Source organism: Pogoniulus pusillus, chromosome 9 (genome assembly GCF_015220805.1).
Source record: "Pogoniulus pusillus isolate bPogPus1 chromosome 9, bPogPus1.pri, whole genome shotgun sequence".
In the NCBI taxonomy this organism is placed as follows: domain Eukaryota; kingdom Metazoa; phylum Chordata; class Aves; order Piciformes; family Lybiidae; genus Pogoniulus; species Pogoniulus pusillus.
The window spans coordinates 28,758,885-28,785,677 of NC_087272.1; the positions used below are offsets into that span (position 1 = coordinate 28,758,885).

General features: G+C 36.1%; 1 protein-coding gene across 15 annotated transcripts in view; it reads right to left on the reverse strand.

The window, feature by feature from the left end:
- Positions 1-1,257: 1,257 nt before the first annotated feature.
- Positions 1,258-26,793, reverse strand: part of PCM1 (pericentriolar material 1) — a 40,155-nt gene continuing 14,619 nt past the window's right edge. For 7 of the 15 annotated variants that reach the window (XM_064149040.1, XM_064149038.1, XM_064149034.1 and 4 more), the window contains 30 exons: positions 26,509-26,685; positions 25,679-25,836; positions 25,280-25,482; positions 24,171-24,325; positions 23,962-24,091; positions 23,151-23,285; positions 22,136-22,326; positions 21,443-21,640; positions 20,448-20,670; positions 20,183-20,328; positions 19,054-19,244; positions 17,814-17,997; positions 17,063-17,421; positions 16,370-16,528; positions 15,511-15,567; positions 14,186-14,358; positions 13,979-14,107; positions 13,411-13,531; positions 12,967-13,104; positions 12,604-12,737; positions 11,395-11,529; positions 10,643-10,840; positions 8,654-8,713; positions 7,160-7,298; positions 6,294-6,439; positions 5,262-5,337; positions 4,168-4,418; positions 3,877-3,969; positions 3,633-3,756; positions 1,929-2,045 (listed from right to left, as the gene is read on the reverse strand). In XM_064149040.1, the coding sequence (XP_064005110.1) occupies positions 2,020-2,045; positions 3,633-3,756; positions 3,877-3,969; positions 4,168-4,418; positions 5,262-5,337; positions 6,294-6,439; positions 7,160-7,298; positions 8,654-8,713; positions 10,643-10,840; positions 11,395-11,529; positions 12,604-12,737; positions 12,967-13,104; positions 13,411-13,531; positions 13,979-14,107; positions 14,186-14,358; positions 15,511-15,567; positions 16,370-16,528; positions 17,063-17,421; positions 17,814-17,997; positions 19,054-19,244; positions 20,183-20,328; positions 20,448-20,670; positions 21,443-21,640; positions 22,136-22,326; positions 23,151-23,285; positions 23,962-24,091; positions 24,171-24,325; positions 25,280-25,482; positions 25,679-25,836; positions 26,509-26,685 (4,609 nt within the window). In that variant the 3' untranslated portion in view covers positions 1,929-2,019. Of the gene's footprint in view, positions 2,046-3,632; positions 3,757-3,876; positions 3,970-4,167; positions 4,419-5,261; positions 5,338-6,293; positions 6,440-7,159; positions 7,299-8,653; positions 8,714-10,642; positions 10,841-11,394; positions 11,530-12,603; positions 12,738-12,966; positions 13,105-13,410; positions 13,532-13,978; positions 14,108-14,185; positions 14,359-15,510; positions 15,568-16,369; positions 16,529-17,062; positions 17,422-17,813; positions 17,998-19,053; positions 19,245-20,182; positions 20,329-20,447; positions 20,671-21,442; positions 21,641-22,135; positions 22,327-23,150; positions 23,286-23,961; positions 24,092-24,170; positions 24,326-25,279; positions 25,483-25,678; positions 25,837-26,508; positions 26,686-26,793 lie in introns of all 15 variants that reach the window. The other 8 variants (XM_064149047.1, XM_064149036.1, XM_064149048.1 and 5 more) reach the window with 5 other exon arrangements.

Below are 26,793 nucleotides of genomic sequence, written 5' to 3' on the forward strand. Positions count from 1 at the left end.
TCTGTCCTCTTCACTTTGATCTTAAAAATAACCATCCAAGTTTTTTGTACTCATTGCTCCACAGAAGTGTCTCTGCAGTGATGAACTTGTACAGTGGATACTGGACTGGCAACAGAGTAAGAGAGCTTAACTCTTGCAGCAATTCTACTAGAGTAATGGCCAATGAGACTAGAAGGGCAGAAAACAAAACGCAGGAGGTTCCCTTAATGCTAGGAAACACTTATACTGTAAGGGTGACTGACACCCGGAACAGGTTGCCCAGAGAAGTTAGTCATCTACCATGGGGGTATTCTAAAGCTACCTGGCCAGTCTTGGATAACCAGCTCTCAGGCTCAGCTTGAGCAGGGGTGTTGGACAAGATGACCACCTCAGGTCCCTGACAATCTCAGCCATTCTGTAAAGAACAGAGAGAGAGAAAGCATGACCAAAAGAAGTACCATTTCAGGGCACTATTCACAGCCACCCTGCAAGGGCTAGAATTCAGGAATTTCTTGAGCTCAGTTTAATGACTTACCCTACCCTTCAGCTTTATCTGAGATGTACAAATCATCTTCTTTAAGAAAATGTCCTCTTTTAAAACTTGTGCCAAGTTAGCGATTAAAAGCTTTGGTTCATTTCTATGGGCTTGACTTTGTCACAATGCTTTTGGTAGGTCCTCAAAATTGTAGGGTTTTCTGCATACCGTATCACTGACTTGAAAGCCCGCAGAGTAACTAAACAGTCTTCAAGCCTTTTGTTTTTGGACATGAGGAACGTGATTGTAATTTGTCATTTCAAAATTCTTAATACCTGTAGACACTCCAATCAAAATACAATTCACATAGGCATCACGCTCTCATTTTATTCAAGCATCTTTAAGCTTCCCTTTTCCTAGACTGTCACCCACAGCTTGTAGCCATATTACACTAACCTGAGAGGGAAGATAACCCTGAAGGAGCACTGTGGCTTTAACTACTTTGATAAAAGCATTACACTTAAAGTAAATAGGAACTTTTTTTAAAGTGTCCTTCTTAGCAGATATGCTAACCAAGCTATTTCTAACTCAAATTGATGACTTATCTCCCAAAAAGTGAAGCCAATTTTTGTTCAGGTTTCCCAATCTACTTTTCTACAATCCTAATTATGCCTTTGCCACAAGACTTCATTAAGTACTGATTTTAACTGTAGTAATGTTTATGTTAATGGCAATTTTCTATATTCCTTCCTACATGGAAACTCTTCACAAAGTCAAATATTTTAAGAATGGATTCTACATGCTTAAAATTGTATCATTTTTTTACTGTTATCTGTGAAAAGATACATATTTTTTCAGACAGGTTTATACCTTTGCAGACTCTAAGCGCAAAACAGGAAATGCAGAAAAAATCCAGATGGTTTCTGCAGTTTACTACCATCCCAAGGTATTTACTTCACCTCAGATAAATGTGCCAATAGAAATGAATTCCACAGGCCTGAACAGAAACTTTTTCTTTATAAATGTGTTACACTTTAGGCTATAAAGGCAACATGTTAAGTATGTACTGTGTACATCTCATTTCTAGTAGATCTAAAAACAGTGTGAATGGATTTTCTAGTCCCAGGAATACTAGTGGTACTCCTTATTTCTCTGAAGTGAAGTAACAAGCTGCTACAGACATGCCAAAGCTTAGAGTGTTAGTTCCAACAAACTCCGTATTTCATTTTATAAAGCAGAGGAAATTTTTTTTCAAGACAAAATTTACAGACAAGTCCAAACTTTATTTAAAGCTACCATTTTAAACAAATTTAAAATTACTAAACGAGTCACAATAAAAAAAGACTAAGACAGAAAAAGAACAGTGCAGCAAAACTGAATAGAAGAGGATTCAGTTTCAGCTGTTCAAACTGCCACAGGCAGAAGTTAGCATCCCTATCCTAAGAGGCAGCATGTAAAAAATTTTACATTTTTATACACATCCAGAATTCTGGGTAATTAGTGCTGATCTTCCATCTGCATTTTTAGATGTAGAGTTTCTAAATGCAGACATCCTCAGGTTATTCTCATGCATTTTGAGCTCCAAAGGTTTCTGAAAAAGAGAGTACACCCATCATTGTCTAATATCTACAAGGCATCAAATACAGCTCTTGACCACATTTCCTTGGAAGCATTCTCATCTTTTTCTTCACAGGCATTCTGAGTCATGGCTTACTTGAATAGCTACAGCCATCCTTCATGTAGGTTAAGAATAGTTTAGTTGCTAGCTACTGCTTTTGTGGGGCATGGTATTCTCAGCCAGGTTGTTCTCACAACAGGTATAGGCAGCAGTAGTTACCTGCTATGATAAGTAGAATGGTAATTGGTAGTGAATGAAATGGAAGGAAAGAGGCACCTTCCTTCACTCTATTCTGGAAAATACTATGCTGTCACTACCAGTACATTGAAGACACTGTTATCAGTTTACACCATTTCAGGAACTGAACTAGTTACGCTAGCCCCAACTACCAGCAAGAGATTCAGTTTGTGCATGCCACTACAAGCATAATAAAGAAAACCCCTTAATACCATAACTTATGTCACAATATCAACATTATATTAAAAGTTTTCCTGATCTACACTACCGTTAAGTGTGTGTAGATAAATAAATATTGGTCCATGGAAGTGACACATTTTTTACTATAACATACATTTGAAGTTTTTTTCTGCCTTGTGTTATGCTTCATACGAATACTTTTCCCTGAAGAAATTTTACTAGTGTGAAGTGTCTTGAGCTTCTCTATTACAGAAACACAAACCTGTCTCAGCAAATTATATTGTACATTATTAAATCAGATAAAAGCAATTAACATTTACAGTATTATTAAATCCAAGCTTGTATAACAGGAAATGAAAATACTACCCCATTGCACTAAGTTTCAAAACCATTATTTTCTAACATCTGTTTTACATATGTTAATTTTTACAATTTTATTTGACACAGAATATAATAGAAGTCCATAGGAGGGCCAGGGAAGATAAAATCTCATCATATCATAGAATGCTTTGAGTTGAAAGTGACCTTGAGAAGTTGTCCAGTGCAATATCCCTGCAGTAAGGAGAGTCATCTTCAACTAGAGCAGATTGCTAAGAGCCTGGTCCAACCTGATTTAGAATGCTTCCAGGGATGGGGCTTCTACCACTTCCCCAGCAACCTGAGCATTTCACCACCTCATTTTTAAGAAATTGCTTCCTTCTACCTAGTCAAATTCTCTCCTCTTTTAGTTTAACACCATTACTCTTTTTCCTCTTGCAACAGGCCCTGCTTAGAAAGTCTGTCTTCATTTTTCTTATAAGCCTCCTCTAAGTACTGAAAGGAGAGAATAGGGTCTTCCTGAAGACTCTTCTCCAACCTGAACAACCTCCAATCTCTCACAGTCCTCCTTCACAGAAGAAATGCTCCATCCCTCTGATCACTTCTATGGCCCTCCTCTGGACCTGCCTCAGACAGGTCCATGACATCTTTTGATTAGAACATATAGAAATAGATCATTTTCAAGTGGGTAATACTCACAAAAAAAGTTGTTCTTTCAGCACCACAGTAACCGCGTACTTCAGTGGTGACAAGACTGTTTAAAAGTCTAGACCATTCTAGAGTGTTTTCCCAATAGAAGTAGAAAATTTAGAAAATCATCTTTACCAGGTTCTTTCAAAGTCTGGGCATCTCCTACTAATTCTTGATCTTGAGCTCCACCTCCACCCAGTAATTCATCAGACAAAGTGTGGCTTTGAGCCTCCGCTGCCATTTTCTTCATTAAATCTGCCTTTGTAACAGATAAAGCAAAACTCAAATTTCTGGATAATTCTTATTGCTATCTAGGTAATTAAAACATGCAGGGGGTGTGCTCTTCTAAACAACCACCTCACAAACAGTAACAAAATACCTCTGAATATACTGCAAGTTTAAGGGGCAAGTCTTCCACTTTCACAAAGTCATCTTCATCGGATTTCTGGCTTACATTTCCAGACCCAGCCTCCTGTTAATAGAAATGGTGACGTTTGAGAAAAGTTTTAACTCCAGACTGTATTTTACACTATTATAAAAAAAGTACGTGAAGAAGCAATGCTTAGATCTGCAGATGAAAACTGAACCAGACTGGAAACTAGAAGTAACACTGAAACACAAAAAAAAGCCTTTCTCATTTCTCTTGGCTGTATAACAGAAATATACGCACATCTTCATTCACTAACACAGGTGAATCCGTATCAGGACTGCCAGCCATGGAGCTGTCAGAACTCGCAGCAGATTTGTTTCCTACGTGTGTTGCATCTACTGCTTGAGTTTCATTTACTGGTAAAGATGAGCTTGATTCTTCTATCTTCATACATGCTGTTATAAAAGACTCTGGAGTATCAACTGTTAAAGGCGGTGCAGTCTCCAGGACACTGACACAATGAGGCACAGGTGCAGCTACATCTTGTTCACCTAAAATCACAAAGCTACATTTTAGCTGACTAGAGATAGGAAAAGATTCTAAGCATAAAGAAATCCTACACTATTATTTCAGAAATTATGATCGAAAACAATAAATGAGCAAGGAGTTATAGTTTCTCAGATTAACATAAAGCTGACTGAAACAAGACAGCAGTTATTTGTGCTTTTACGCACTTAAGTATCAGCAATTAACAGAAGCCCGTATGCAACTTCAACATTTTTGACTTGGCATAGCAAACAAAACTCAGAACCAGCTTCTAGAACTAGAAAATATTAATTCTAGTTATAAAGAGATAATAGAGAACCATGATTTCCTTAACATTGTGCTGTACTTTTGTAACAATGCAGAATCCACTCAAAAATCCTTTTTGTCTGACAGGAAATGACTTCACAGCTCTTAAGCAATTACAACATGGCATTATTCACAATCTTTAAAAATAGAGTCATTTCAATTGCTAGTAAGTGTTAGTAGCAGAAAAAGCAGGAACTACACAAATCTAAACACTGAAATACTCTAACAGGTAAATGAACTTTGCTATAGATGTGTGCCAAGGGCTGCAACAACCAGCTGAAATCCATGCTGTTGTCAAACACTTAAACCACACCTACAATGCTAATATTATTCCAGGTTTCCCCTTCAGAAGTTCTGCTGTGTCTGTATCAACACAGATCTATCTAGTCAACTGATACAGCTCCAAGAAAAAAAAAACAGCCCAGGAAACCGTTGCAAATTTGCTCATCGTTTTCATTACACATATTACAAGCAAGATTCATTCTCCCACCATGCAAATTCCTGTAGTAGTGATGATGTCTGTTACTGCATACATAGCTTACCTTTAACATTAACACATTTTTGTTCTTGTAACAAAATCTCACTGCTTTTTGTCTTGCTCACTTCTTGATTTGAAGTCTGTTGAAGAAGGTAAAAATTAATTAGAACAAATTCTACTAACTGGCTCTGTAGCTTTTTGACTAATTCACTCTTCCATGCTAACTAGAAATATGCTATGCATTTGCTCTAAGTTTTTGGGTTTTTTTCACTAGTTTGAAATAAAGCCAGCAAGTTCTACTCTTCACTCATCAGCTAGTTAACAACACTTCAATAAACTAGTAACACTGACATATGTTTTATCTGAACATTTAATTTTCTTTTCACTCTAACAGTTCCCAGGTAAAGCCTTTGGTTCTGTGAAAAGATCTACTGTTCTAGCTTTTCAAGTAAAATATTCCAGTTACATCCTTGCCTAATATTAATAGCAGTGGAGTAAACCAAAGTTTCAAAAGACTCTGAAGTCAATCTATTTATTGAACTGTATAGAACTCACAGCTCTCCAGAACCAGGTCACACACTTCCAAATGTTTTTTGTTTGACTTTTAAGCTAATTAAGAGTGAAATGACAATAGCAGCTAGTAACACTTCACCATTGTTCTAGTAACAATTATTATATGACAAAGAGAAGAGAAAAATCGAAGACATCATAGAACACAAGGGGTAATGGGTTCTGGACAGAAGAGCCCAGTAAGAACTTGATGTAATCACAGGGAGAACCAGTTAACTGTTTAAAACACAGTATGTTTTTGAAAGTTCATCTTTTCTATTGCAACTGAACATTTTCTCTCTCTGGTAGCAGATTTACACATTACTTTCATCTACGTTCATCCATCCATTCTGGTGTCAGTTACACCAATAATAAAGTCAGGTGGGGCATGCTGATTTTTTTTGGTAGCTGCTATGTAATTCCTTGCATTATTCTTCTGCTTTCGCTAGCATGAAAACAGTGCTACACAAAAACCTTAGGTACAAGTCAGTACTGAAAAGCTGTGCACTGTCTAAGGTTTATTCTACATTGACAGCTTTGGTGATACCTGCTCATTTTCAGTTGTTGGGATGTCAGCTTGTAGTGATGTCTGCACATCAACAGGTCCCTCCTCAAATTCTATTTCTTCATCTTCATTCTCATCTTCCCCACTACCATAGTTAGTCAGAGCTTGAGTTTCTGCTTTTGATAAACCTGAATGCAAATCAACATAAAACAACCCTCATGTTGGATATGCATATTGATGGAGCTCGATAGGAGTAAAAGTCAGGTTGCCAGACCCAAACCCCTTTTAGGAATTTACTGCAATGATTAGTTACAATTCTTACTTCAAAACTACCTGAAATTAAGATACAGTGATGATTTAACTTTCAAAGATCTATATGCTCCACAAACTATCTTGTGAACAAACATGATTGTGCTGGTGTGAAATATCTCAGTTTATTAAACAAGTTAACATAAAGAATGTAAATATAAGGGAAAACAAGCGATTAGTAGTTGGTGTAGGACAACAAACAGGGCAAAAAATTTATTAAAAATATGCAAACTTAAATAGAAGCATATTAAAACTACCACCATTTTAATTAAAAAATGCACAAAACTTCAGCAGCCTTTCACATCATTCAAGTTAAAGTCTGAGAAAACACAAGTTTAGCTGAGACAAGATATGCAACTTTAAAAACCAACAAATGTTTTCACGTATCTATTGATTACAAGGAGAAAAAGCTACTCTAATTGAAATGTTTAATCCTTTACACAGTACTAGTAAATACATAACCAGGAAGCTTTCATTGGAAAAGACCTCATTAGAAAAATCTGTGAGAGAGGGCATTAAACAGCAGTATTTCAAATCAGGTTGTAAAATTAGTTGGTTAAAACTACAGTGAAAGGACTGAATGATAAATAATCACTCACTTATTGCCACTGGACCACTATCACTTTCTTCATCTTCTTCTTGATCAGACACATCAGACCTAATACTTTCAGGAACTCCATTACTACCATACATTTCCAAGTCCTGTACTTGTTTAACCGTTTCTGTCTCATCCTTGTCCTAGAAAAACAAGGAATACTCTGTAATTTTAATTGGTTTACCTAAAGATTAGGTTATGGTTTCTGCATCAAGTTTCAAGCTCTCTTCCCTCAGAAAAAAGTCACAGGCTAAAAATTCATTTCTAAGTAGTCCTTAAGGCCTTGAATACTGCAAAGCTACTCTGAAACAGGCCATTGGAACTTACTATAAGAGATGATGTAATGTTCAGACATTTCTTTAAATTACATTTGTCCTTATTAAGAGGAAGAAAGACACATGAGCGTTATAGTGCCTTCTAGCAACTTCCCTGCTTCTCCTAAATGATCTCTACTAAACATCAGGAATATTCCTAAGTGCATCTCATTTATTTAGCAACAGCTACTCGGCAGTTTCTCTGCCGAATGACTTGTTAAATACTGAGCAATTTAAATTCTGCTGAGCCTTTATGAACTCTAAGTAAAGCCTAGAGTTTGGCTCTAAATCTTGACAGGACTTTTCCACATTACAGCAATTGTAACAAGTGATACACACCTTCCAAGTTTTACTTCTAAAGCAGTGTGACAGAAGCTCTATGTCCATACATGCTGACACTTAAAATGCCCATGCTCATTTAGGAAGACATTCAACATTCTACACTACTTAGTACATTACCTATATCTCTCCCTTGGCTGGAAAAAAGCTGAAGATTCCAGCAGAACAAACTTATTTCATGCCATTAAAAAGGAAAATGTTAACTGCTTAAAATAGTTAGCTGTCACTGTTATTTAATTCTTCAGTGAAAGACAACATTCTCAGTGCTCTGATTTGAGAATACAGGCAATGGGCCCAGACTAAATTCCACAAACACCTTCAGAATACATCTGTTTTCTTTAAAATACTCATAATTAATACTAAAAGATCATACCCTAAAGCTGTTCAGCAAGTATCACAAATTATTCCATTTCAGCTGTAGCATTCAACATAAACTTTGCTGGACTGTTGGTGTTGATAAGAATGCAGGTTTCAAAAGGTAGAATTGCAACAAAGTCTTTACACTGGTAATGGCTCCACAGCACAAACAGGGATAAAAACAAGAGGCACTGATAGCCAAGTCGTGTTTAATGAATGTATGTAATAACATAAGTAAGACTCACTGATTAAGGACAAACTTTTTAGTAGTTGTTTCCTAGACCATCAATTCAAATTTAAAAATTATAATTTACTTTGTTACTTTGGTGAACTAACTCACTAAAAATAACTAAAGATAAACCCCATGATGTTTAGTCACTTAATAAACACTAGGATATGGACTGCTTAGAGATACTGAATTTCTATGACAGAAAACAGTAAGACTAAATGATCTGAGGAATAAAGACAGCTGAGAAACATAAACATACTTTGTCCTCATCGACATCTTCAGCAGATGAACAAATATCCACCTGGAGACCTTTTTTTGCCTAGAAAAAACACAAACTCTCTTCAATTCTAAACTGAAATAACTTTGAAATACTGAACCAAAGCAGGGCTTTGCGAAAGCCTGGCTGAAATGCCAAATTTACCACGAACTGGAAACAGCAGTAAGCCACAGGGACTTCTATACTACTGAAGATGTTCACACAGATGTCTTCAAAATTTTATTGGAGTGGCAAAATGTTACAAAAATTTGCGCTAGTCTTTTCTATTTAAACAATTCCATTTACACAGGCTAACTCTCCACTCTGTGATTGATTCATACTTAAAATACAGAAGCAGATACACCAGATCTGGACAAGACAGAGAGCTGTGTTTTTCAGTACAGAATCTAAAACCAGGTGATTAGACTTAAGCCAGCCAGAACATCAAGCAAGACCAGATGTGTCTGCATTAGGGTTCTAGTGCTAAAAGCCATGAGAAGATAATACAGAAATAGTTCTGTGGCTCTGAACAAAGTTACCAGAACCTACCAGTTCTGGCTTATCTCTGGCTCTGTTAAACCTGAACCTGCTGCTGCTAACACATCAACAAGGCAAACATTGATTTCAATGCTAATTCTCTGTCTTTCAGGAGAGAAGAACTGGTGGATCTAAATTGGCTCCATGCTTTCTCATAAGCAGTGTACTTAACTCTCTTTCACGTGATAAAGATCCAGTGAGCAGCTTCAGACAAACTAGGAAGTCATGACCAAATCCTTCTGTATACAGAGGGTTTCTTTGTCCTTCTTACTGCACCCTACAACCTCACTCATACTAGCCATATTACTGGTACATCTGAGTTGAACTATCTTGAAAAATAGCTCGTGATATGCTTAAAATCATTCAAAGGGCATAAATGATTAAGACAGAAAGTAAGATGTCTACAGAAGGTAAGAATTAATTAAGGGTTTGCTTTGGTATTTGTATTTTTGAAAGAAAGCTGTAAAGACAGCTATGACTAAAGTCACAGCTATACTGTACAAGAAATACTGAGGTAGATATCTAACTCAATTAAGTACATTAACTGTTCACATAACTAAAAAACCCCAAATCTACATTCCTAAAAGCTGCAGTACTAAAATTAAACACGGTGATGCAGTGTCTTTAATAATGTAAACAGTGCAAAACCTAACAAAATTGTATTATAGCACAATATGTGCTCCAGTCTCAAACATTTCTGAAAAGTTTATGTATTCTTTTCTGTTCCAAGTATATAGAAAGTGGTACATAAGCCAACAAGACTTCACAATACTTCCTCAGCTTAGGGAAAGACAGTGCCTAAGTAAGCTGCAAAAAGAGACATAGGCATAACTGGAGATATGAGTAATGGGCCCTCCCTATGGCAAAATACTTAGCTAAGATAAAGTTAGAGTTCACCATTATACAAGGCTATGCTTTGGATCCGTGCTGAAAACCATTGATAGCACAGGGATCTTTTAGTTAGTGCTGAGTAGTGTCTACACAGCGTTAAGGCTTTTTCTGCTTCTCACACTGTGTCATCGGCACCTAGGCTGGAGGTGTACAAGAAGCTGGGAGAGAATGCAGCTGACCGAAGGGATAGCCCATACCATATGGCATCGTGCTCAGCAATGACAGCTGGGGGAAGCAGGAGGAAGTGGGGAATGCTCAGAGTGATGGCATTTATTTTCTCAAGTAACCGTTAACACAGAGCTCTGCTTTCCAGAGCTGGCTGAACATCTGCCTGCCAACGGGAAGCAGTGAGTCCATTTCTTGTTTGCTTCCACACATGGCTTGTGTTTTACCTATTTAAATTATCTTTATTTCAGCCCATGAATTTTTTGACTTCTACATTTCCAATTCCCTTTCCCTGTTCCACTGGGGAAAAGTGAACTCAGGTAATCAAGGTAGTTTAGGAGATACAGATATTTAGAAAACTCATAAAAGCTTAATTTTAAGAGGAATAAAAAAACAAACCTCTTTAGCATAAGACTGTATCACTTCAGTAGTTTCTATTTTTCTTTTACATCTCTGTTTTACAGAAATACTGTTGTTGTCCAAGTCTTGCATGAGTTTAAAAAAGGCTAATTCATTAAATAACACTTCAGAGATCTCCACAAGAAGATCCTCCCCACAATCTTTTAGTTTTCTACCAGCAAATTTCGCCAGTGAATCCTGTGAAAAGAAATAATTCTTCAGTTTTGAAAACACTTTCAAACACGAAAAAACAAATATTTGTCATAGTCCTAGTAACTAAAAATTAGTTATAAAATAGCTCATGCTTCAAAAAAAACATGGTTTAATGTCTTGAACAGATTTTACATAGTATTTCTACTCACATAACTCAAAACTTATCATTACTAATCGAAACTTTATGCCTTTTTTTTTTCTGTGAGGGGGGAAGGGGGAAGGGAAAGAGGGAAACTATATAGCAACCTATTGATTTTCATGAATTTAGACAAAATATCCATAAAGAAGATCATCAGAGTTCTGCTTGAACACATCCATAGGCAGGACATACACTCCTCACTGTCTGGCCCTGATGGAAAAGAAGTTCTGTGAGTGGTAAAGCTTTAATTTTAGGAAGACAATACCTCATTGCTCTAACAAAGCTGAAGGAGAAGCTTATAGTACTGAAGATACAGAATATAACCTCAGGGCAGCTGGTTTATCTGTTACTCATTATCGAAGTTGCAATATTGTTGAAAAACCACTGAAAAACTACTAACCTGAAGTATGCTGCCAAGCTGTTTATGAAAGAACTTCACAAACTCTTTACTTTCATCGTTTTGTTGTGTAAGAGTCAAGACCATTCGTCTTACTGATGTCAGTAACTGAGAAGAGCATACTTCATCCATATGTTCCTAAGCAAGTAACATAGAATGAACTTCGTTACCACTTAAAAATTCACCATCAATTCAAAAACTGAAATTAACTTATTAAAAACAAAACCAAACCCCAGCTACTGAAAGCACAGCATCCCACAAAGAGGTCCTAAACCATCTCACAAAACAAACTAACTGGAGTACAGTTAAGGCAGATCCCCTACTTCATGAATGACAGATTAGCCATGACACATATGACATGCACAGCTTCATCTCACTTTTCCAATACATTAGTACATGCCACTGTTTAACATTTGGACAAACTAAGAATCTTCATATATTGTGGTTGAACACTCAAGTGTATTAAATTCTATGTTAAGATGTTGTAAGCTTCCTTAAAATTGCAAACAAAACACAATTCTTCAGGCACTGAGACTGTGGCAGGCCAACAACATACACACTTTCAAACCTAGTATCAACCAAGTACCTTATAGAACAAACCAAAGCTTATATACTGTGTGCACTATAAAAGGATACAGGGAGGCGGAATAAGCATCTTACAACTCAATCTGCTCTGCTCTTTAACCTTGCACTGAACAAACTGTGACTACTACTTTTTAAAGAAGTACACTTCTCTACTGCATTAACTGAAATTTACAATCTCTCAGCAACTTCAAAGATATTTATGAACATGAGAAAACAATTGCCAAGAATCAACAACTAAAAGCTATTCTTCAGAACCATCTCGAGTAACACTCTAACATTTTCAAGGAAAATTATCTTGGCTGTTTTTAAATATTTCAGAAGTACATTCTCAAATATTTCTATTTGATGTGATCAGCTCCAGACAAAGAAATCTATTCTTCTTGATTTCAACTTCATTGCTCCTAGGTAATCTTGAAACCTTAGCATTTCTTTCTCGGATTAACTTCACACAAGATTTTTGTTAGAGTATTTTATTCTTAGTTCATCCTCAGCAAGGTCTGAAACTTAACATATTTATTTGCAGCTGCTGCAAAAATACAAGTTATCAATTATAAATAAAGTTATTTTATGCAACTACACAGGTGATTTTCCTATCCTCATTTACCCATTATTGAAGAGAGTTCTTACCTTCAGAAAAGGAATGACCTCTTTCATAATTGCTTTAATCTGCCGGTCAAGCTGCTGAGTATCTATATGAGGACAAGGAACAGCAGAAGCTTCACCTGACTGTGACACAGGAAGACATTCACTAGTGCTTGGACCTTGTTAGAAAAAAGCACATTTAAGTCACTCAACATTACTATTAAAAAAATCTCAACTGTAAAAACATGTATTTTTCTTTTTAAAAAATAAATATTTACTAAGTATGGAAAGATCCTTTAAACTTTGCTAAGTTTTCCATATAAATGAAGAGGAATTCAGCCATTTAAAAGATTCTTGATACAGCAATTATTTTCTACAACTAAGCAAAATACATACATATGTGCATACCTTCTAATTTAGCAGCAGAAGCACCCTGAAAATTACTAGAGCAGCCCTCAGAGTCAAGGGTACTTTCAGCTTCAATTTTCACACGCTCATACTCCCTCATCCTAGCCAAAGCTTGATCTAAGTGAATCACTGTGTTGCCTATATTTAGAATAAAAACATCTTTTAATCTAAATAAAATGTTTTCAATTGATAGACAAGAAAACAATGATAAAAAATAATTCAAAGCCATAAGATTTGAAATCTACATATAACTGTAGTTGAATTAGAATATTCTGTTACACATTTTGACCCACACAAAGTGTTGCAGAAACAGCTAATTTCTCCAAGTGTTGTTTTACAAAACACAATTACACACTAAAAGTCCAAGAAGAAGCAGACACAACAGCAGGCATTTTGGGAGTGAAGGAGGAAGGAACATAGCACTTTAAATCACATCATTCTTACCAAGGTCATCAGTTGCAAAGGGTTCAAAATTTGAAGATGTAGACATAGTACTCCCATTGTCTGCATCATTTTGTTGACAGTCTTGACATGCTTCTGTAGAAAAGTTCTTGACAAAATTTTCCTAAAAAAACACCAGACAACTGAATACAAAGCAGAAATGCAACACATTCTCACAGACTAATCAATAAGCCAGCAATTCTTTTCAGGCATATGCTGTGGTATCAAGATTTGTCACTGGACTGCTTGACTGTGGAACAATGTTGCTTCCAGGACAGAAATCCATCAAATGATTCTACCATGTTTGTTTCAAATATTTAACTATAAAACATTTAAGAAACTGCACAGAGGCATCAGTGATTCCTTAAATAAAACAAAAGCAAAAATTTTGGGGAATTTTGTGATCAGCATTTGCCTTGACCATGTAAGATCATGGATATTTTACAGTAGTAGCCAATATTAATTTCAAACAAATTCAGTCACCATCTATTTCAGTACAAAAACAGGAATGTACACCAAAAAAACAGGAAAATGTGACAGTAAACCAGTCTCTGAACTTGAGAAAACTTACATCATCTGTAGAAGCAAGGCTTTCACTGGGAGTGAGTTCAGAATTTGATGCCATCCATGTTGCAGAACTCAGTGATTTTGTGTACTGCCCTTTTTCGTTTTTCTCAGATAAATGTCTGGTCACTATATCCTGAAAAAGATAACCTATATGTAAAAAAGGGCTAAGATGTCCTTGATACACACATGAGATGAAAAATTTTGTGCATACCTGCAAAGCATATAGAGCCCTTTGCCTTAGGTAATCTGTATTTAGCAGCTGAAGCTCGTGGAAAAGTTCAATAAGAAAGTGGGGACGTGACTCATTTTGAGAAATAAGAGTTGCCACTTCAGAATAAATTGTGTCTCGCAAAGCTTCAAACATAGAAAGATCACTACCAGTTTCTACAGGAAAAAGAAAGAAGCTGTCAAGTCCTTGACACTCATCTGGTTGAAAGAGAACTGCCTATTAGTTACGCAAGTTACAGGTACACAATTTCTCTCAATCACGGTACGTTCCATTACACAAGTGCTTTCTTAACGCCTGCCCATTTCCAGAAGGGCAAGATTTAAACATTCAGAAATAATATTTTATGCAATACTTCATATGCAAAATAAAATCCAAAAGCTTACTTTACAATTCTAACAACATCTTCAGGAAGTATGATTAAGATTGCACTCATCACAATGTTTTCAGAACAGGTACTCAACACTGTAAATAGTTTTGACCTATTTCAAATGAAATCATCAAAGGTCTCAAGTTTACATAATGCAAGTAGTCCATGCTTTTACACAAACAAAAACACTAAGAAGGCTCTAGGCCAAATTCAAGAAAGCCCACACCTCCCAGACAAGCATAAATCCTTCGTTCTCATACACGACTAGTAGCACTTCTGAGGCTCACACGAAACCTCTTTATCTTAATCCCTCTAACATTTTTATGAGAAGACATGTTCCCTATTAATTTGTCTATTCATTTGAAAGTTCAGGATTATCCTTGCATGACAACAGTTAAACCATTACACACATCTTTTGGCAAGTGTTGAATGGAAAAAAAAAGTTAAATTTGGAAAACTCAGTTTAGTTTAACAGATGCATATATGTTAGTATTCAAGTTAAAGAAGTTATTAGCAATACAGCATGTTACTGTATGGGATTATTTGCAAATAATTTATCCGTGTTTTTTAAACAGAAGCAATTTTTTCAACCTTCAATACACCACCAGAAATCACTTTCCTCTCTCATGAATAAAATACAGTAACTTTTAAATATATTAAAAAAGCTTATTGAAATTAGTTTTTTGTTGTAGCATCTACCTGCATATTTTCTCCTAATAACTGGCTATCCAAGAACATGATAAACACATTCTTCACGATCATAATTCGAAGTAGTTTGTATTGCTGCCTTTCATGCAAATTACAAGTCACTTCTCTTGTAGAGAAGGTGCTGCATTAATACTAATTTTGAACATCTGCTAAACAGTCTGAGTTATAGGACAAAAGCTAAAAAAATAAAAAGTAACAGGACACTGTTGAAGCTAAGCAGTGAATGCATTACCTGGCGCTTCAATGCATGCATTTCTGTTAGACTGCTGCAGAATTCTCCTAGCATGCGCTGTAGGAAAGTGGGGATAGACAGTGATAAACACAAAACGCGCACCAGAAATCAAGACAGGGTCTATACAAAACAGCAGGGGAGGGCTGCTCAGTCATCCAAACCACAGCAAAGCTGTTTATTGTGGGAACTTGACTGGTGAAAGTTTATTACGTGTGCCAATAAACAGCTCTTAGTGTGGACACAGCTACATTGACAAAGCTGTACATTGTGCTACAATGACTAAAATTTTTGAGTATTTCAAATGAAGGATTCTGACAGAACCTAACAAGACACAGAGAAGAATAATTTTATGATGTAGAGGCAAGAAAAGCAGTGCAGAGAGCAAAAATGTAAGGGTTTATGTGATGTTATAAGACTGAATTTGAACGATATTTGATAGATATCCTTTAAGTATGAATAGAAAGAAAATGTGTATGCAGTACAGGATGTGATTTAAACACTAAACAGTTTCACCTGTTGTGTATTTAACATTCCACATATTTTCACATAAACACCAATAAAGGGTTGAGGCTTCTGGTTGGCTAGGGTTTTGTCTGTTTTACAGTAAGAGGTTTGTTTCTGAATTATTTTGATTAAGTACCTCATCTAGAGAAAACACCCAAAAGCAAACAGCACCCAGCTTTTTACACACTTACGTTTACAGCATCCTTAGAAATTAAAAAGCAAAATCCACATGCTAAATACACAGTATTTTCTGTTATACACACACTGCTTTTAAATAATACACTAGTAACTAAGTATGGCGGTCCTTTATGCAGAGTAGTTCACAGAATAATTGCTGACATTCAGGAAAGAATACCTGAAGACATTTCTGTAGATCTACTATATTTAATTATTTTTTCCAGTTGTTCACGATTCCTTTTGCTGAACACCTTTGCATGAACAACCTCTTCAGAGTGCTTGCTTTTATTGCTCTTGCAGGGTTCACAAGCACTAGAAGCACTTGCACTTTCATAGCCTAATGGGAGGAAATGAAAAGGAAGAAACAGAAAAAAGAAATAGCTTAGAAAGTGTTTTATGACCTGTGAACTTGTTCAAGGGTGATCTGAAAGATCCCGAATGTCACTGAAGTTTCCTAGTCAAAAGCTTTTCTCTGTATACTGAAGCCACGCAGCCACACTTAATCCTGTGACTGGAGCAGTACTACACATGCTAGCACTGTTCCTCTCCTCTTACTATTTTATTGAAGCACACCTTTTAGCAAGTCATCCCGTTTGAATGTGAAGACAATGACGATTCTCCTGGTGGTTTATTCTAATTCTTTGTATATCTGCATCCACTATCCGTTCAAACCACAGTGTCATCAGTTATGCTTTCTATTCATTGATATACTAAAAACCTTACATGGTTACATTATGTAAAATTAATTCCTGTTTCGGTAACTTGTGTTCATTATTACAGGTACCATCTATGGAGAGTAAATTCTCTGCAATATACTTCTTATAATACAAGTAGAGTCTTCTGTGGTGCTTAAGACTGCTTTACAACCTACCAGTATTTTTAATTCTGCCTTTCAGCTGAGAAGAACTCTTCCTCTTATTCTTTGATTTGGGTGTTTTATCTTTGGATGCCAAGCTTGCTTGTGCGGATGCTTTTCTAGATTTAAATGTCTTCGTCACAGTAGTTGGATCTACGAGGTCAGGCATGCTACTAAAACTCTCCAAAGACTCCTCATCAAAGTCTCTTCTTCTGCTCATATCAGACTGACTTCTGTGACTAGAAGCAGCATTTTGTGCTGAAACTGAAAAGCCTGCTTTTTGCTGAGACTGATCATCATTTTTCATTTCCTGGTGATCATTAAGCCAAGTTGATCTTTTTTCCATATCTTCTTCAGGTTGCCTATGACTTCTTCTGCCAGAAAGAGAGAAAGAAGACCACAATATATCATAACCTAGTCTCTCAGACAGACACAGTATGTATTACCAGGAAAATAGCTTTGTCCACAACACAACTGCTACCTGCCCAGTTACTTAGCCATCAATAGAACACTGGCAAAAAATATAGGAATAAAAACATAATTATGTAGTGAGAATCTTTCCAAATGGAAAATTTCTTGAGTAGTCCATATTTATTGCTGATTTAAACCTGAATATACTTTGTGTGCTCAAAATAGTATAGGACAAATGCTTCATCTTGGAACTCTGCTACAATAAATTTCCTAGAAGGATGAAAAACTCCCAAAAATCCCAGCAAATGGAGGAGAGAAAACGAACAAAGAAAAGTTGCAGTGTGACACTGATTACCTTTGGTTTTCTGCTCCATTAGAAGAACTACTTTCAAAAGGTTTGGGGAATGCCATATATTCAGTCTTCCCAGAAGCACGATGATCTTGAGGATGTTGTTGTTGCTGTTGCTCACTGCTGTGTGGGGAGATGTTGTGTGCAAAATCCCCAAAACCAGAAGGGAACACTGGATTACAGTTAATACCTAAAAAGTAAATAAGAGTCAGAAGACACTACCTCAGTTACCTGTGTGATAAACATGAATTTTCAGACACATTATGTGGCAATATGAAGCTATGAAGCAGAAAAAAAAAACAGTGGGGAAGTAAGCAAAATTCTGTTTTCATCCTGAAAGCACCTCAAATGGTCAGAATTTCTATTAAATGCAAGTTTCAAACATTACTACATGTGCCACTACAATCCTATTGGCAGGGAGCTGAAGGTACTTCAAGAAACTTCAATAAAGGGCTTCTAGAAGTGAAGGTAAAAATTACACTGGTTCCAATAAAGGCAAATTTTCAGTACTCTAACTACCAGGAAATAGACAAGAAAATCACATCAGTACAAGTATTCATAGGACCAATGAAGTAATAAAGTTGTAGTATTTATTTTAACTTGAGAATCTTTACAGTAGTAGAAAACTTAACATAATTACTCCTTGAAGATTCCACAGTTTCAAATATATTCTTCAACAGAACACAGGCTTTAGAACCTGAAAGATACAACTCAGGTATGCCTGTTTTCTGAAAAGGCTGAAATATATTATAACAGCTTTAGCAACCTTTAAGCATGCAGTAAAATGCCTACTTTTTTTCCATTTCAAAGTAAAGTTTGGTTTGGTAACGAGACTTAGAAATCAGCAGTTAATCTGTATCTCTTATGGGACAAAAAATAGTAACATGATCCATTTACAGGCATTGATAACAAAAATGAGTGCTGGAAGTTCTAAAAAAGAGAACTACCAAGTGCCCTCAAGAAGGTTCACCTACAACACTATTAAATGATTGCTGAAGGTATGCCAAAGCTTCAAACATTGCTTTTTCACATGTTGCATGAAGAATATTTAAAATGTTACATTTATGAAGTGGGTATTTGTAACGATAATCAACTTCTTACTGAGACTCATGCAAGTCCTGTTTCTGGTATTTTGCTGTGAAGGAAAAGTCGCAGAGTTTTCAGCAAGTTCACATTAAGATTCCAATTCAATGAGGAAACGGAATACAGAAGTCCTATTCCTTTTCACACCTATAGTAATACTCACTTGGAGCAAAGGAAGAAAAATTAGTAAATCCTGGTACATTAAACAGGTTCACAGGTTGTGGAGGAAAGCTGAGGGGACAGAAAACAGGAGATGGAGGTGGTGGTGCACTACTGACTCTTTCCTTTCTTGATGACTTTTCTCGACATTGTTGTTCTTGCTGATGCATAAGGTCATTTAACATTTGTTTCAACCTTCAAAACAGGATAAAATACGCAGTTGAGGAAAAAATAATGCTGAAGGACAGCTGCAAGCTGAATTCAAGTAATTTCACATTCATATTATTTCTCATGCCCCATGCAAAAAACTGCTCCATTTTACTGGTAGCAAACATACTTAAGAGAAAACCTGCTTAGATTTAATCCTGAGCTACAGACAGGAACAGTTTTAAAAACAAGACTTTTCTACTATTGGTCATGTTTACAAAATATAAACAGCCTTGGAAGAAAAACAAAGACAACTAGATACTCATAAAACTCTGAAAAGGCGGGCTGAAAAGGAAACCTAAATAGAGACAACTGAGGATACAAAACACTTGCAGAACTGGCATTAAAACTACTTCAAAATATTATATAAGGCCAGCAACTATATAACATTTACCACAAAAAAAAAAAAAAAAGAAAAAAGAAAAAAAAAGAGCTTGAACTACCAAGCAATGAAATGAAATGACTGTTAAACGTTTTTTTTAAGAGACATCACTGCTCAGAAGGTAAAAGTAGTACACCCAGATAGAGCATAAATTCTGACTGACAGCAGTCAGTAAGGACAAAAACCTTTTCCACAAGCATTAGAATCTAGAAACTTGAGAGGTATTCTAGCAAAGACTAAATACAAGAGAATGTGTCCAAACAAAGCGAGTCTACACCAGAAAAAAAAACAAATAAAGCTACTGCAACTTTTGGAGAAGATTGCAAGTTTGAGTTCTCTTCATTAAAGATTATCCAAAATTAACAAACTCAAAAGATACTAAAGCAGTAGTGAAACAAACAGACAACTTAAAATGCTGTATACTATGTCAAAAACTTGTAGTCAACTCACAAATTCAACAGCCTCATGTTTAACCATTACTTCTATTCCCTAATTCCCATAACCATTTTCTCTGTTATTGCAAACACTAATAAAATCAACGAACCTTTGGACATTGTTCTGCTGCCAAGCCAGCTGAGTGTAACACTGGTTTAACTGATGCATAATAAGATGTACTTGTGAAGATGCAACATTATTGGGCACCATATTGTAAGGGCCTGTAAGCAAAGTCTGCAGAAGACAAGACAGGGTCTGTGGGAAAAAACAAACATACATGACCAAAGTACCAAAACCAGATGTCACTGAAGGAGAGATTTAGAGAGGGAAAAGAAAAACAAACCAAGAACAGCATAACTTCTCTTCATATCTACCTGCTGATCCTGCATCAAAGTTTGACAAATGCTGACACTAAATTCATGCTGTTTCTTCAACTGATTGATCTGCTCTTGCCATTGTTCTTTTTCTTCCACATATGAAAGCTCAGACACCCACCGAAGGTTCTCCTGACGTCGCATACTTAGATTTTGCTGCTGTCTTGCCTTAGACAATGGCCGATAATTCCCGTCTGCTGAAAGAGGACGGCAATTTTTCCACCTGGATGAGGGGAAAAAATGAGAGGGGACAACACCTAAGATTTTAAAGGTCTTCTAATGATACTGCCATTATTCCAATTGTGTTTCTGTTGTATGTCAACAATTCACTTGGTATAAGTCATTTCAATGTGTCAGCTCATCACCCGTGCACTTGTCAGTCCAGCATCCTGAACAAACCGAAAATGCCAGCCACCCTCAAAAAAGAACTGCTACAGACTTTTCTGGATCTTGTTACTATCCATTACTGATATGTAATATGAACTGAGATGTAAATAAAAGTGACTAATATAATACACTAATAATTTAGAAGCCTGGTTCCTAGAAGATCACTATCTACTAGAATTATTTTGATGGCAAATAAGAAAAATCAACTCAAGAGATATACCATAGGTTAACATCCACCAGTGACGTATACAGTGAGATTGAGTGTACCCTCAGCCAATCTGCAGATGATACCAGGCCTTTCAGTACTTAAAAGGGTTTGCAAGATGAGGACAATCTTTTTAGCAGAGCCTGATGCAACTGAACAAGGGGTGGTGGTTTTAAACTAAAAGAGAGTAGATTTAGACTAGATATAAGGAAGAACTTTTTTAACAATGAGGGTGGTGAAGCAGCTGCAGAGACTCACAAGTAAGGGCTGTTACAAGCAACCGCCTAGCAAGCAGAAAGAAATTCACTTAGCTTGTACAGAAGAATGCCTTGTACGCAATGCTTCCTCCATCCCTTCCAAATACAGTCTGACAAGCATCAGATCAACAAGTAATGCCACTAACCTATCCTTGTTGTCTTTAACAAAATATGCATTTTCTGGCATGTTGTTATTGGGATAAACGGAAAAACTGTCATTCAAACTAGATCCATCTTCTTCCTCTTCTTCTCCCTGACCAACTCCATCAGAAAGGTAACCATCTTCATCTCCATTCTCTTCCTCTAGAGCACACTGGGTGGAACCTCCCCAAGTAGCCACTGTCCTAATGAACATTAGAGAAGGGGAAAAAAACCCAAGGTGTTTGGGGAGGAATACTTTTTAACTTTATGACACATTATTAAAATGATCTGTTGACAATTAAAAGCTTACCTTCAAAAGCAGCACCAAAATTAATGTCAACATCTCGCCAATGCAAATTCAACTAGTATTCTTCTGATGCTGGGACAGTTAAATATAATTACACTTTTAGAAAATTACTACTTTATTATTGTTATAAATGGTGTAGAGATGAAGAGTATTCTTTTCTTGGGCATTTGTTATTTTCAACAATGTTTTTTCACTATTTAAGGAGAGACTAAATAGGATGAGAAGCCCCATAAAAATGGCAAGCTAACTAACAGTGCAGAAATCAAGAACTTATTTTACTGCTCTTATCATATTCAGTGATCAGATGAAAACAGCAATCTGCCTTAAGACTCAATAAACAGAAGACTGACTTCTCAATAAACAGAAGCACCAACTAAGCCTGTGTTCTTACTTATCAGTTCTGCTCTGCTGTGGAGTATGGTGAGCTTCTGATCCTTCGCTTTTAACAGATGCAGCAACAGTAGATACTGTTTCTGCAAGCTCTCTTCTCCTTTGATGTTCAGCCATTAAAGCTTCAAGTTGCTTTCTCCTCTGCCGCAATTCTTCTCTCAAAATCTCATGTCTTCTCATCTCAGACCATAACTGTTTGCAATAAAATGGAAGATGTTACAATACAAACAAAAGAAATACCATCTAAATTAAAGCAAGTTGCTGTTTCAAATTTTCCTATTAAACTGATGTTATTCTACATTTTAGGTCGTATTGTGACTGAAGCCACACCACAGAAAGCAGCAAAATATATCCTTTAATGGCTATTTATCCCAAATGTTACAAAATCTAAGAGAGTAATTACACATTATAGGGCAGAATTTTTTAAAGAAAAAGGGCATGTTTCACTCAACACTGGTTTTATCACACAATGTATGTATTATAGTTGGCTCTTTAGGTAGCATGACAGAATAATACCAACTGGATAAATGTGAAAATTCTGCCAAGCACTTTCTTTCAAGAAGTAGAGGGTATAACACAATTTTCTCCAGCCCACAGACACTTGATGTTGTAGTCTGAACAAGGCTTAGGTAAGCCAGAATTTACAAAGAGCATGTAAGAGGAAAGGTACAGGCTTGCATCTACCTTAAATTAAGTAAGTGAAAGCATAAATGTCAGGGTGCTTTTACAAACACAAACAGCATAATGCAGAAAAACAATTGTCTAAAGTGAACTAAACTGAAAACCATAAGACTTAAGACAGGGAAGTGATAATATTGTCAAGCCCAAAAGCAACCACTGGGGAAAGATTTCCTGCCAGTTCAGGTCAGTATTTATTTCTTTTCATAAAAGAAGAAAAGAAATTACATACACTCTGTTAAAATGGGTACTGCTGCACTCCCCATGCCAAGTGCTTGAAAATGTCCAAATTTCCTTTCTAAACCCCCTCAAAGTCACAGATATCAAGTATGAAGTACCTCATTGCCTACTGGTACAGATTCATCAAATGCAGGTAGGGGTTTGCCATCTATGTTGTGCTCATTCATGGCTGGAGTTGAGGTTGCTGGTGAAGTATGCCTATTTGCTGGGCAGTTAGTCAGGCCAGGTGACAACTGAAAGAGAAAGCAGAACAGCAAAATAGAACAGCTTTCTAAAACTTACCTGCTGTTAAAATCCAAGACAGTTCAGGCTTTGAGAGACAGAAGAATTGGAAATTAATGAGAAGATATTTTCAACACAAAGCTAAACTTGTTTCAGAACTAAGCCAGGAATCAAGAAAACTTAGCTGAATAAATTATAGTAGTATACGATGCTGTAAGTGCACAGTACTGATGATTTACTGCTCACTTAATGGAAAAAAATTCATCTTTCAGGAGCATAAGAAACAGCACAGCAGTGTGCAGATAACTATGAATATAACAAAGTACAAATCATGCTTACAAGGCAGAACATTGCTTTGAAATACCAGACTCAGGAAATGACTGCTAAGATGGGTGAAGATGCAATGGCTAATTTCAGGCTAAAGCTATGACAAAAAAAATTGAGGACTACAGTGAAATCAGAATTTGATACAGCTGAGCAAGAACCCACAGTATAATCAAATAATCACGATTCTCTAAGGCTAAAAGCCCAGCTGCTTACAGTATACAACAATTACCAGTCTTCCTTTTGGAGGTCTGGGATTTTGGTTTGTTTTGTAGGTTTTTTCCCATAGTGAAAAATGGTGTAAAAGATATTTTATTTTGTTGCTCATCAGCTTAACAGAGAAAAGAAGCACATTCTACTTACCTGAAGGTCAGGACAAGCTTTCTGTAACACCTGAATTTTTTCTTGAATTTCCATCAGTTTTCTTCTTTCTTCCTGTAACTGCTTAAGCTCTCGTTGCTGCTGCTGAAGTTTAGCTTCATAGAACTTCTCTCTGTGTACAGAAATTATCCGCGTCACTTGGCACGAAGTTGCCTAAAGCATGATTCTACTATCCTTTGACAAAGGCATACCTTGCTTTTTCATTTAGTGCTACATCCTTTTGTAACTTGCTGGTACTAGCTCGGACGTTGTTTGGTTGTTGCTTTGCCTCTTCCATCTCACCCAAAAACAAGTCACCAATATTAGATGCATTTGCAGTTGCTGTGTGAGATTCTGCATCATCATCCTGAAAGCATGTCAGAAAGGGAGTCAGATATTTTGAAGTTGATAAACAAAATGTTAGACGTTTAGCTTGTCATAATATTTTTTCAGAATTAAACACTCTGAAGAGATTTATCTTCGGTTCAAATAATAAACTAAGAAGTCGTCATAATCATGGCATCACAACTTTCAGACAAGTTAATGAGAGAATCTGAAGTCATAAAGTTCACACTATTGAAATTTCCACTGTAAGTGTAAGATAACATCTCCTTCTGTAAGAATAAAAAACGCTTGAATTTTATTTTACTCCTACAGCTAAGTGGAGAGAAATACAATGGCATATCAAGAAACAAAGGAGGAATCAAAAAGACAATCAGAAGGAGACTGAGGTGAACAAGAGTGATAAACTGCTGTAGTCACCGAGTTAAATTTAACAGCTTAAAATAGAAACAAAACTACTCTTTAAAGCTATATCTAAAATATTTTAATAAGTCCCCTAGATGGTTCTCTATTCCACTTTGTTTTCATAAAACCTAAGCACATTCTAACTCAAATATGCTGCAACACCTGAAGATTTTAATCAAAACCAAGCAGTTTTTCCTCAATGACTGAAGGATAATGAAAAATCTAGGATACAAAAACTAAAACTGATGAATATTCATTATAAACTTTAAAATGTAGATCAATAGTACTTTAACTCTATTAGGCTTCTTGTTTCTTATTTTGTAATCCAGTGTGAAGGTCAAGTATTAAGGCCATTATGCTGTTTGGCTAGCAACCCTCAAGAGAATTTCAGATTTGAACTCCAGAAATATCATCCTTGACTTAAACAAAATTTTTTTAAAAAAATCAGTGTGTTTTCCCACCCTGAAAAAAAGTACTTTAAATTCACACCAAGCAGAGTGCTCTTCCCTATTAAAAGTACAAATACTACACAAAGTAATGAATACTACATTTTTAATGCAGACTCCCAAGATACCTGTACCATAGCAGCAAGGTTTTGTAACTGTCTGAGCTTCTGTTTTGCAGCTCTAAGCCTATTGATCTTCTGCTCAAACTCAGCATCTCCAAGGCTGCTTCTGTGACTAGATATGGAATCTTCACTAGCTCTATCTTCTTCTACTTCATCATCTTCACCTTGGGGTAGGTCAATGTCTTTGTCATCCTTCCTATTATGACAGTCTGGAAGGGGAGAGAAGAGGACATAATACCAATGACACATTATTGAACCTCTGAAGTCCACTGTAATTACTGTCCATTACAAAAGTATCAGCTTAATGAACATTTTGCTTATCAGTCAAGGTCCTCCCACGTTCTGTGCAGCTATCAGAATTACCTGCACTGGGACTTGAACTTATTAAAAGATTTTAGAACATACCTAAAGTAGAAGACATTTTTAGAGTCCTTATATTAGCAGCAGATCGGTTATTTATTTCACAGTCCGTATTAAGCTGTCTTCCATCTCTGTTATTAGTTCCAGCCTGTACATTTGAGTTACTATTTATTTCACTCCAACTACTGATTCCTTGAGGGTTTCTAGAGGAAAATACGTTACTCATGTTAGCATTTAAAAGAACTAATATTGATGAAATTTTACTTGAGACATTAAGTTGACCCTTAACAAACCCTCAAAAAAAAAATCTACATATAATCATTCAAGCCATTCACAATTTCTCAATATCCATCTCTCCAATAATCTTTTTTTTTAAACAATTTTCTCCTTTTACATTTACAACCATAAAAGAAGCTTTCAAGTTATATGTCTATATTGCACAACTTTTATGATTCATAGATAAATTAGTATTAATTTTTGCACAGTGAAGACCCCTGATGCACACAGTTGCCCTGTTAAGACTATAGCTCAAAATGCCTCTCTAAGCTGAAGTTTGGTCTGTACTCCAATTCTCTAGTGTAGGTCTGATAATCTTCTAGTGGATTTCCACACAATCCAGTGCTTCAATCCAAGGTAATTACAGATTTTGGAGCCTCTCAGTGATTTTCTAAATATCTAATCTACATTTTCTATTTAAATGAACTCCCAAGAAACTATTATTCTTATACAGGTGGTCAATAAAGCTACATCAAATTAAAAGATTTTGGAACATTATGGTAATCACAGAATTAAGTAGTAACTTACAGTTGACTGAAAAAATGCAAAGAAACTGACAACAACATAGCTAGAAAGATTTAGGATGACAAAATGGCAACCTAATATTTGTAACAGGTTGTGGATCCTCATGTTCAGAATCACTTTCCGACTCTTCGCTTTCTTCTTCTTCTTTAGTGTTTTCATTCACAGCATCTGTCATCATATCAGAGGTTTGCTCATAGTAGTGAACTAACTCACGTAACTCATTTAGCCTCTTACGAACTTCATTTAGCTTCCTGGGGAGAAAAAAAAAAAAGAATATGCTATGTCTTTTGCCACAGAAATCAAATTATATAAAGCTGAAACAAATATATTTAATTAAAGACTCTCAAAGCTGTAAGAAA